The following is a 12,779-nucleotide window of genomic DNA, read 5'->3' as shown; positions in this document are numbered from 1 at the left end:
CTCCATTATTGCATACAATTCATTTCAGCCCTTTTGTATTTTACGGCACTAAAAGATATTTATACTCAAGGAATGTTCTCTCACATACTGACACACCATAACAAACACACACTCACCTGCACCTTCCCAGCTACTCGTCCTCACGCCTTTAGAATTTAGATACACTACACAACACATACTACTATATATACACAAAACGAGAGAAGGAAGAAAAATTGTAGTGCCTTCTTGTGTAGGCAGCAGCTAGCTTTTCTTCTCCAACTCACATTAAACACCTTAAATTATCTCTAAATCTCCATACATTTACACAGAAAAGGCAGTTCGTTGGTTCTGTCCCTAGCTTGATAAAGCCTTTGTCCGATGCTCTGTTCGATCCTTGTTGGAGCTTTCACCTTCACTGTACATGTTTCAAAAGTTCAGCAATAAAGGTTCATTCTTTACTCCATTTCATCTTGCTAGCTTAGTAAATAATTTTGGTTAGACTTTTCCGTGCTAGCTTTTCTTTTGATCCTCATCTAAATTAGTAATTCATTTATTTCTTTGGAGTTATGTGACTGTTTTGACTTTCTTTATAAGAATTTGCTGAAATATTTAGATATATTCATGATAATAATCTCATGTCTGTTTGGTTCAATTAAGTGCCTTATACAACTGTTAAGCTAGTCTTTGTATTAGTTAAGAGAGACAGTAAATTATTAGTTGTTCAAGTGTAAAAGAAAGTTGCATGTTAAGAATGTAAGTATTAGAGACAATGGTGCTGACCAATGCATCCCAATTTGCCACGTTTGAAAGAGCGAAAGTGACTTTTGTTTCTTGTTTATTCTGTAATTAGCTCAAATAAAGATATCTTCCCTCGTAGCCTTACAAATCTTAAGGTTTCAAGACAGAAAATATTGGAAATATAGACATGTGGTGCTAGTATTTCTCTCGTCTTTGGCCTGCCTTTTTTCTCTGCACTAACTTCAACCATATTCCCAAAAAATTCTCTATATATAGATCAAATTTTATCAGTTGGGAAAAACAAAATAAATCTTTTGCCAACATATATTTAAAAAAAGTACGTGCATGTACAATAATTTCTTTTTTCTTCTTAAACATGCAAATATACTTCTATATTGCTACGATATGTTCGGTTTCTTATTTTCCTTCGTTGTTTTATGTTTTACAGGATGATGATGGCCAAAACATTTCAATTTGTCTGTGTACTTATTTGTTTCTTGGCCATTATTATCAACACTAAGGCTTGTGTAAAAGAAAATGCAACATCATACATAGATCAGGGATATTATGTCGAAAAAACAGTTGTTCACAGTGCTGTATCAAAAGGAGCAGGTTAATTTCCTTCACTAATTTAATATACATTTTGTCGAAGTGTGACTATCTCAATTAAAAAATTATATTATTTAAGAGAGCATACTTTTATTTACGCAATTATACTCTCAACACGTTGTCTCACGTGGGCTCAATTTTTTTCATGGGCCAAGCACATGAAAATTTGCTTTTATAACGGGTGGTAGCGAGACTCGACACGAGAACCTCTGCCTGCTCTGATATCATGTTGAAATATGTGACCATCTCATTTAAAGTTGAAGCGGTTAGAGAGAACACATATTTATTTATTTAGTTACATTCTCAACACATTTAATATAATAAAATTAAGTGATTTATGAATTGCAGAAAAAGTTAATAGTAACATTTTTTTAATGTGGCAGTGTGCTTGGACGGATCACCTCCAGCATACCATTTTGAACCAGGATTCGGAGATGGAGTGGGAAAATGGCTTGTTCATCTTTCGGTAAGTGATATATAATTCACTATGGCTACAATTGCTAGGGTCAAACGAACGCGCAATTATACATGGTCGATAAGAAATAGAATGATGAGTAGATTATCATCCCCACCTAGATTTATGATTAATTATGAACTAAATTAAATTATTTATGAATTTTCCCATGTATATATATATATATATATATATATATATGTTGTTTAGATTTTTTGTTTTTAAATCTTTGGAAACTCTCACATTGTACTTAGGGAGGAGCATGGTGCACAACCGTGGAAGAGTGTCTGAATCGTTCCAAATCTGACTTTGGTTCCTCAAACTATATGAAACCATGGTGGTTTCAAGGAATTTACAGCAAGACTCAGAGTGTAAATCCAGGTATCTCTTTGATTAAACTAGTAGAAGATTTTATTTTTATCACAGCTGTTTTATTTTTTAATTTGGTGTTGCCTTAATTGTTACATTATTATTCTGTTTAGTTTGACATGTCATGATCTGTTTTCTTGATGTAAAATATGCAGATTTCTACAATTGGAACAAAGTATTTGTTAGATACTGTGATGGTGGAGCGTTCACAGGAAATGCTGAATACGTTGATCCTGTATGTTCCCTAATTTTAATCTGCTATATAATTTATCATTTATAATATGTAGACATTTAATAGAGAAGTCTAATCACATTCTTCCTTTTATTTTTAAGGCTACCAATCTTCACTTTAGGGGCGCAAGGATTTTTAAAGCAGTAATGGAGGATGTTCTAGCAAAAGGATTGAAGAACGCACAGAGTGTAAGTAAATTTTAATTTGTCAACTTTTTTCAGCGGAAAAATAAAAAATAGCTTGATTTATAACTATTAATTGAAAATTAGCCACAATTTCAAAAGTAATCAAATTTAAATACTATTTCATGTAATAATAGAATCTGAACAAAAAATACTCTTAAAATCCGAAAAAATTACAGCATCACATGCCGGAGTTTGAATTTTTTATATATATGAGATTCCAACATAATGTGCTAGAGTTCCAACGTAATACGGTGGAACTTTATACCCAACAATTCTATAATCCAGCATTTTATGCTGAATCTTTTCATGTTTTAACTATGGTATTTTTATTCAAATTTTTTCTCTGCATAAAATAGTGACTATTTTTAATGATTTTGTAAATGCTTGCTATTTTTTAATTACCCGTCCAGAAACTGGCTATCCCATGCTATTTTGACCTCTTTTCATCAACCGCCCCGCCAAAATAAAGAGCTTTTTCGTATGGAGTGCTTTCCCTTTAATAGACTTACTCGGTACGAATTCATATTGATCAAGTTATCAAATCCATATGAAATGCCTAAAGCAAAAAAAAAGAAAGTACACTGCATATATAACGCCGGATTATATATATATATATATATCAAATTTCCTTGACTTTTTTCACTTTTTTTTACTTTTCTTGATAAAAATCTTATCTCAGCCACTCTTAACACATACTCATATAAGCTAATTATTGCAGGCACTTCTTATCGGAAGTTCTGCTGCAGGATACCCAGCAATGCTATACTGTGATCGCTTCCGTAAATTGTTGCCAAATACTCCTAGAGTGAAATGCCTGGTTGATGCTGGTTATTTTATTTATAACTGCATTCTAACTTTGGAGCTCTCTTTTTCTAACTATAGGAAGGATCCTCACCAAGCAAGAAATTTTACAGAAATGTATAAAGCAATTGTTAATCTACATGTAAATTCCTATTCCTTAGCTAATTACGTAGTATCTTTTTTTTTTTTTTGAAAAATTACATGATAAATATAAAAAAGAAAAAACGACACATGTTGGTTTGTGTGATCTAAACCTAATTATCTGAGCTACTGTGCAGGGATCTGCCAAAACGTTACCAAAATCATGCACTAAAAAAATGAAACCAGAAATGGTACAAACTGCTACCGATTGATTTAATTCATATTGTTTTGTGTATTTTTGCTAGTAAATTAATGGTCATTTATAAAAATGTTCCAATTCGTTATACGTAGTGCTTCTTCCCGGAGAACATGCAACACAAAATCAAGACACCACTTTACATTGCAATGTCGCCATTTGATAAATTCCAGGTACCTTGATATTTATCAATTGTTATCCTTCTATTTATTATGGTCCCGTGACGAAATCAAGAATTCGCTTAGGATAATCAAGATTTAATATATATATATATATATATGTATACATATAAAAGTATGTCCAAGTCAAGCAGGTTGCGGTTTCGCTAGAATAAAGGTTATGAGTTCAATCGAACCTATAAAGTTCAAACTCTGGATCCGCCTCTGATATACACCGTATTTTTCGACGAAGTGGATCCTTTTCGTGACTTCAAAAAAAAATTCTCATGGGAAAACATCACATATGTATCTTCGGCTGTAGTTTGATAATGGATTACATTATTTTTCTCCATATACTATTTTGCAGATAAACACTACTATATACAATGGGATAAATACATGCATTGAAGGCGGAAATTGCACTGCAACTGAGAACAAACTCTTCAGAGGTTAGTTTCGTTTCTGGATAACCTTAATTACTTCTTTTAATTATTAATATTATTCGTTGGTGTATGTTCTAATACTTCTGGCTTTGATATTTCAGACTTTAGGTTGGAATTCTTAAATGCTTTGCCCAAAGGAAATAATCCTAAATTAAGAGGAGCTTTCATTGACGCACGCAATCATCATACCCAAGTCCAAGGATGGTGGTCTCCTAAAAATGTCACCACCGTCAAAAATTTGGTACGTAGGATTATATATTTATTTATTTATTTATTTAAAAGGGGAGTCTTGTCGTCACTGGTAAAATTGTTGCTGCGTGACTAAGAGGTCACGGGTTCAAGCTGTGGAAACAGCCTACTTATTGTAGAAATGAAGGGTAAGACTGCATACAATAGACCCTTGTTGTCCAGTTCTTTCTTGGACCCCGCGCATAGCGAGAGCTTCGTGTGACTAGGAGGTCACAGGTTCGAGCTGTGGAAGCAGCCTTTTGCAGAAATGCAAGGTAAGACTGCGTACAATAGACCCTTGTGGTCCGGCCCTTCATCGGGCCAGACGCATAGCGGGAACTCAGTGCACTGAGCTGCCCAATGAGATTATATATTTATTTATTTATGTATTCTTATTAACTTATGGTTATTGTTTAGGAATTTCAGGAGAAAAGAAAAGTAGTTTTATTATGATATTAAATGAAGTGTTTTATATATGCAGAATCTAATGAAGGCATTTGCTGATTGGTACTATGATCGGAACTACACCTATGTGATAGATGAGCGTGACTTGCCAATCTCTGCTATGAATGATATTAAACCTTGCGACACCAAGAAGTGACGATGTGCATGCAGTGTTCCATTAAAATCTATTTATGTCAATGCATGTACTTTAGTGACAACAACTTGCTGGTATATGTGTTGATTGTTGATAATATAAATCAATAAAGTTCTTTTTTTTTTTTTTTTCAATTGTGGTTTCATTCAGTAAAGTTCTTTTTTTTTCTCCGGTTAAAGCTATCGCTCCTTCATAAGCCTGGACAAACATATATAGATGAATATATAAATATATAGGAGGGAGACTTATCTTACCTCTGTTAGGATGTCGGTTGAGCATCCTCAAACCTTTACCAAATGATGGATAAATATATATGTTCTAGCTTACAAAATAGTGACTTGAGAGGACTACTAATCCCTCTTGTCTATTGCATAATTACAAGCATATCAAGGAACATTAAATTGATATCTTCTGCCCAGGCTCCTGTCTAGAGAAATGGTATTCTTCGATTGTTTCATTCTAAATGAAAGTAATTGTAATATGTCCATTCTGTATTCTCCTCTAGCTTCCTCTGATAGTTGTTGCAGATTGTGAAACCATGTCATATTTCTAACTTTCAAGCCATAATTGGATAGTATATCAGCAACTTTGTTTCCTTCTCTATAACAATATGTTATTATCCTATCTTCCATAAGTTCGAGTTTGTTTCTCAAATCCAGAATTTATCAGTTAACTTCCATGGAATTTTAGCTTTTCCAAGAAACCAGTTAACCAATAACAAAGAGTCAATCTCCACAATGATCTTTTTGTATCCTTTCTCCGCACACCAATCTAATCCAGCCTTCAGAACTAATGATTCTGCCATATTATTTGTGATAATATCAAAAGGGATTGCATAAGCAGCTAATAATTCACCATTATAATTTCGAATAATCACTCCCCATGCACTAAGGCTTGTGTTGCCTTTAGAGCAGCCATCAGAATTGATCCTGGCAAATCCCAAGTTTGGGGGATTTCATTTAACATAGATAGATGAGATTGAGAACTTATCATTATTCACTTTATCACAAAAATTCTCCCAGTTCAGATGAGGACTAACTTTAGGAAATTGTTTATAAACAATTATACCTATTTGTTGTTGTATCTTCCAAAATATTCTTTTAGTGGACATTCTGTCATTTTCAAATCTGCATTTGCATCTAGCTTTTCAAATCTGCCATATAATGATTCCAAGAAGGGCCTGATGGATCAATTTCAGTAATGGTTTTGAGGTTTTCATAAACCACCATTTACGTACATGTTGTCTAAAAGTAGTTGCAGTTTGATTCATCTGGACCCTAAAAGTTTGATTAAGATGATGCCAAATAGGTCTGCATATATCACTCCCCGTAAAAATATATCTTTCATCTTTGATACTTGAGTTGATATAGCATGAACATTTGGATGGGAATTGGAGTCCAAATCTCTTCATATTCTCACCCACATGGATCTTATGTTTGAATAATTTTAATAGGAAAAGGAATTTTTTTAAGAGAATCTTCTTATGCCGCATCAAATAATTAACCAAAGTAGTATTCTTTTTGCTTCTTAGATGATCCCAAGCATAGCTACAATTGAATTTTCCATCTTTTAATGAAGTCCATATTCGATAATCACGTACCACTAGAGAATTAATTTTAACTCCCTGGATATGTTGTACAATCCCAGCATGTAGTATTTGAGCTAGCTTGGCCACATCCTATTCTCTGTTGATCATGAATGAAAATACATGAATTTTATTTGATGTAGAAGCCTCTCTAAACTGTGCAAGTTGTCCCAGGCATGTCCAGTTATCCCACCACAAACTTGCATTTCTTTCATTGATTTTCCATAAAATCAAATGATCTACCCTCTTCGTTATCTCCATTAATCTTCTCCAGGTATTTGAATTTAGGTAAGACCATTTCCTAGGTATAGGGTATATCCTGATGGAATATTTGGCTTTCATGAAGTCAGTCCATATCAAATCTCTGATTCTGAATTACCACCAAAGCTTAGCAACAAAAGTATTAACAATGTCTTGTAAAGACCTCAATCCAACTCCTCCTTCACCTATTGGATAACATAATGTACTCCAAGATAACCAATGGTATTTTTGCTTTCCTTCACTGCTTCCCAAGAAAAAACTGGCAAATACTCTTTCTATCTATTTTACTATTGTTTTTGGAGGATGGAAGATTGGCAAAAGGTGCACTGGCATAACTGATAACACATTTTTAATTAGGATCATTTTCCCTCCAGAGGATAGTAAGTGACTATGCCAAGTTCCCACCTTCAAAACAATTTTAGTGGCCATATCAGTGAAATAATGGACCCTTTTCCTTCCTGCATAAACTGGACATACTAAATAAGTAATTGGAGCTCTTTAAGTTGAATGTTCAAGCAGTTTTCTACTATGGATATCCTTCTGTAAGATATGTTGTCTCCTACCATAATACAAATTTTGTTCTTATTGATTAGTTAACCAGATGCCTTTTCGTATTCTTTCAGTTGCTCCATCACCAGATTCAAAGATGCAGTCTTTCCTGAAGAAAAAATAATAATATTATCAGCATAAGATAAATGATTAATTCTAGGTCCATTAGTATTCATAGTGAAACCTTTGAATCTTGGATTATCAAATAAATAATTTAAAATTCTAGAAAGTACGTCTGCAGCTAATATAAATAAAAAGGTGGATATGGGGTCTCCATATTTTACTCCTCTCTAGAATTTGAAGAAACCATATCTCTTCTCATTTATAATAATTGTATACCACATGTTACGATATTCGAAATTATATGTATCCATTGCTCCCCAAATCCCATTTTACTCATAACTACACAAGTGAATTGCCAAGATAGCCTATCATAGGCTTGGTTCATATCTAATTTGACAACAATATTTCCTCCATTATTTGGCTATTTGATGTCATGAATGATATTGTCACAACCCCGATTTTCCTCTGTAGAATATTGTGATGGAACCTAGTCTTTACTTCTAGGTAAGCCTAACTAATAATAATAACTCGACAGAAACAATTATCAAAATACTAAAACAAAGCTGAATACTGATATAACCTTTAGATACAAATATAATCTCAACAGTACGCTCCCCAATATCGGTGGAACTGAGTCATAAGTTCTATAAAGTAAAACTGGGATAACTACTACATCACTGTCTGAAAGAACTACGACAGTAAACAGAACAAAAGGGAAGGTGACTCTAACACCTGTGGATGTGGAGCAGGTGTACCTTAAAGTCTTCTAAGTAGCAATTCAATCAACTCTAGCATCCGGCATAGGTAGACGTACCTGGATCTGTACAAAAATATGCAGAAGCATAGTATGAATACACCACAATAGTACCTAGTAAGTATCAAGCCTAACATCCACAGAGTAGTTACGAGGCCATGTCAAGACACCTACTAGGATATAAATAAGCAGTATGGAAATGTAATGAGGATAAATAATGGAAAGCGAAGAAATAACTTACACGATACAAGATAATAACATAAACTAGTACCGAAAATCAAACATGGAAATAACATAGAGGAAGCAACTAAAGAGAACTAAAATGATCATATATAGACAACAACAACTGCTAGAACAATAAAGAGTGAAACAACAAGAAATGTTCCCACCAAAACTCTTTGCAGCAAGAAATAAACAACAAGAATCACAACGAGGAACCGCCTCGTGTACAAGTAAATCACAACTGAGGCACCGCCTCGTATAATCAAGAATCACAACTAAGGTACCGTCTCGTATTCACATTTCTCAATTTCAATCACAACTTTTTCTTGTACCGCCGCGTGAGCCTTACATTTTAAAATAGATTTTGAAATAGTTTTTCCGAAATTACTACACGCACTTTAGCCTACTTTATGACGCTGACGGCTTCACATAGCTCTCCTACAAGAAACACGCACATAAGTCTCACCTTATACCGCCACATGCACATCAACCCCAAGCCTTATACAACTACATGTGCATCAATATCATATTACAATAACAACTCGCACCACATGTGACCATATATCACAATTTGCCAATAACCCACAATATCAGTATTTCCACAATAATAGCTCACGGATCCACCATAACGGGAATAAGAATATCAACAATAATAATGAATGTAAAATGCTCAAAAGGAAGATGTTCCAACAATAACAATTTCATCTCAACGTGATAACGGCTTTCATAACTTCAATACCAATAACTCAACAAGGAAAGAGATAACGTAAACAATAACTTCAAATAATAGTAATTAATACGGAAAGAGGTAACATGAACAATGACCTCAATAAATGATAATCAACAATAAAAGAGAAAACATGTATAATGACTTCAAATAATGGTAATTGACAATGAAGAGATATCATGAACAATAAATGAGACAGCAAGTTCAACTAAAGCATGAGAGCAAACTATCAATTAGGAGGTAGAAAAGTGTTAACAAAATTAGTTAAAGCATGTAAGGATAGATAACACAAGTAAGAATAGATTGACTAGGAAAAATATAACATGATATGGGATTTCAATTAAAGCATAAAAATAGTCTCAGCAAGCTAAACCGAAAAATACCACGTACAACTCGTGTACCTACTCATCACCTTGCGTACACGGATTTCACTTAGCACAACTGAATTAAACAATACCATTCTTAAGGGGTAATTTTTCCACATGAAGTTAGGCAAGACATTAATAAGTTACATGTACTTTGGTTATAAATACTTTACTTTATGTTTTGATGATCTAACAAACTTACTATCCAGAACCAGATAAGGAACCTGTTACACATTTACAAGACCTCAAGTTCACGAGATTCCAGGTTAGAACTCAATGAGGAATATGATTTAATTCCTCAAAGTGAAAGGAATAACTGAGGGACCAGGTCCCTACCAATTCCCGAGAAAACTGTACGAAGTCAACTCTGCAGTTGGAAAGTTGCTGCCTGCATACGCTACTGTATATATACATTCATTGGAAGTGATGTCACACAAGTATATATGCATTCAAGGGAGGTAAAACAAAGCACTTGAACACTCAGAGATAATACATAAGCTTACTCACGTGACTATTTAGCTAGGAAGTTTCAAGTGCCTCAAAAACAAAGAACAAAGCTACAGACCAGTTCCCACAATGAGTTATTATGTGTCCTTAGTTGAGTTGTAACTTTGTAATAACTCTTCATATTGTAATTCCTATCCATATAATTTAGAAGCACTTTATAGGGACATCTTTGTAAACCTTAAACCTACGTGTTTAAGTCCTGGCTAGAGTTAGTCAAGTTTAAAAGTCTTTGTAATAGAGTTATTGCAAAGTGACTTGTAATAGGTGTATTACACGTTAGTGAGGGATTAAGAGTTTAATTCCTAGGTTGCATAGCTTGTAATCAGAAAGTTTCTCAGTAGTGAAGTTGAAATCCTAAGGGTAGGTTGTGATTTTTAATCCCGTTGAGTTGGGAATTTTCCACGTAAAATTCATCTTGTCATTTAACTTCTATTCTCTATGTGTGTAATTGTCGAACGTGATAGAGAACCTAGTTCTCTATAGAAGTTGGTGGACCCATATATTCTATCAATTGGTATCAGAGAGGGTTCTTTCTATCAGGTTAACACCTAGAAAGGATCCTCATGGCTGCTCCTCCAAACATCGAAGAAGGCCAATCCACGTACAAACCTCCTAAGTTCAATGGTTAATACTATGAGTGGTGGAAAACTAGGATGCATGACTTCATAATGGCCGAAGACTCTGAGTTATGGGATGTAATATATGACAGACCTTTTCTCCCGACAAAGAACCTTAGTGATCCAACTGTAGCCATCCCCAAGATGAGGAAAGAATTCAATGACGCTGATAGAAAGTCCATATAAAAGAATTTTTGAGCAAAGAAAATTCTTGTGTGAGGTATTGATACCGATAAATATAATAAGATATCAGCTTGTCAATCAGTAAAGAGATCTGGGAGGCTGTTCAGACAGCTCATGAGGGAACAACTCAGGTGAAGCAATCCAAGATTGATATGCTCACAACAAAATATGAGCTCTTCAAAATGAAAGATGATGAATCCATCCAAGATATGCATACTCGATTCACCTCCATCATCAATGAGCTTCACTCTCTTCGTAAAAGTATTTCAAGAAACAAGCTTGTCAGAAACATCCTTAGTGTACTTCCCAGTTCTTGGGAAAGTAAAGTTAACGTCATTACAGAGGCTAAGGACTTGCAGACACTGATCATGGATGAACTTGTTGAAACTTGAAAACCTATGAAATGAAAAAGAAGAAGGACAATGAAAGAAGAGAGCCCAAGAGAGAGAAGAATCTGGTCCTCAAGACGGACAACAATGACTGAAGTGGTGAAGACGAAGACATAGCTTACTTAACAAAAAGGTCCAGAAGATGGTTCGTGGGAATGGAGGCATTCCAAAAAGGGGAAGCTCTAGCAAACCCAGAAATTATGACCTTTGTCATAAATATGGCAAGCCAGAACACTTAATTAAGGATAGCCTCCTCCTAAAGCAAGATCAATATAATAACAACTTTGACAAAGCAGCAATGAGGAACCAGGTTACTAATAAACGTTTCAAGAGAAAGAATGATGGTGACACCGTTATAAAGCAATCTTTTGCTGCATGAGGAAACTCCTCCAGAAAAACTGAAGAAGAAGACGACCATGGTGGTAGTTCAATGATGGTAGTGGAAAATTAAACAACTGATTATGATTCAATCTTTTCCCTAATGGCTCAATCTGATGACGATGAAGATGACGACGGAGATGAGGTAAACTTTCTGGATGTTCAGAGAAATCTGAAATCTTACTCTCCTAAAAAGCTCATGCCATTAGCAAATATGCTAATTGATGCTTACCATAGTCTTATCAATGACAAAGAGGCTTTAACTATGGAACTAGGGGAAGCTGAACAAACCAGAGATGACTTAGTAGCTGTTGTAGTTGATTTGAAAGAAACAATAGAGAACCTAAAAAGAGAAAAGAATGCCTTAGAAGAGAAAATTGCTAGTATATAACATGAACAAGATGATTTAATGGTGGTTGTGGTGTACATAAAAGAAACCATTGAGTGTGCAAATAAAGAAAAGGAAATCTTGACTGAGAGAGTTGCTATCATTGAGAAAGAAAGAGATGACCTAGTGGTGGTGGTAGTAGACTTGAAAGAAAAAATTAAAGATTTTAAAACTACAAATAGGCCAGGAAACTCTGAAAAGGGAAAGGAAGTTGTAAGTGCAACACACATTAATCTTGAAAATGAGTTAAACTTGGTAAAAACTAGTCTGTGTGCTGAACTTGAGAAAAACAAACAGCTTCAGGAAGAATTAGGAAAAGTAAAGAGTGATCTTGAAAAATCTCATAAGTGGACTTGGTCCTCGGATGCTATCACTGCCATGTATACCAACTCTGGGGAAACAGGAAGGGGATTGGGTTTCAAAGGGTAAAAAGATTCTCTTCAACCCTCATAGCAAGTATGTTACTGTACCCGACAATTGGTTATGTACCCACTGTGGCAACAATGGGCACAGGAAAATTGCATGGACAGGGTTCAGTCTCATCAGAGAAATAAAGTCTTTTCTGAGAGAGCAACAACTGCAAGAGGACCTGGTCCGTCAAATAGGAAACCATCAAACAGGAAACGCATTTTGCCTGCTTGGATTAAGAGAGCACTC

General features: G+C 34.7%; 1 protein-coding gene across 2 annotated transcripts; it reads left to right on the top strand.

Moving 5' to 3' along the window:
- Window positions 1-289: 289 nt before the first annotated feature.
- On the top strand, window positions 290-5,264 carry LOC107799064 (pectin acetylesterase 7-like). 2 transcript variants are annotated; one of them, XM_016622135.2, is made up of 12 exons: window positions 290-428; window positions 1,169-1,332; window positions 1,713-1,795; window positions 2,038-2,164; window positions 2,308-2,387; window positions 2,486-2,572; window positions 3,288-3,512; window positions 3,649-3,702; window positions 3,803-3,880; window positions 4,233-4,314; window positions 4,410-4,549; window positions 5,018-5,264. In XM_016622135.2, the coding sequence occupies exons 2-12, from the start codon at window positions 1,170-1,172 to the stop codon at window positions 5,135-5,137; spliced, it is 1,239 nt and encodes a 412-aa protein (XP_016477621.2). In that variant the 5' UTR covers window positions 290-428; window position 1,169; the 3' UTR covers window positions 5,138-5,264. The 2 variants fall into 2 exon arrangements, with proteins under 2 accessions (XP_016477621.2, XP_016477620.2); XM_016622134.2 differs by lacking the exon at window positions 290-428 and adding an exon at window positions 961-1,057.
- The last annotated feature ends 7,515 nt before the right edge of the window (window positions 5,265-12,779 follow it).

Source organism: Nicotiana tabacum, chromosome 21, assembly GCF_000715075.1.
Source record: "Nicotiana tabacum cultivar K326 chromosome 21, ASM71507v2, whole genome shotgun sequence".
NCBI lineage: Eukaryota > Viridiplantae > Streptophyta > Magnoliopsida > Solanales > Solanaceae > Nicotiana > Nicotiana tabacum.
Note: the sequence above shows the minus strand (reverse complement) of the source record. Positions and strands in the feature narration are given on the sequence as shown.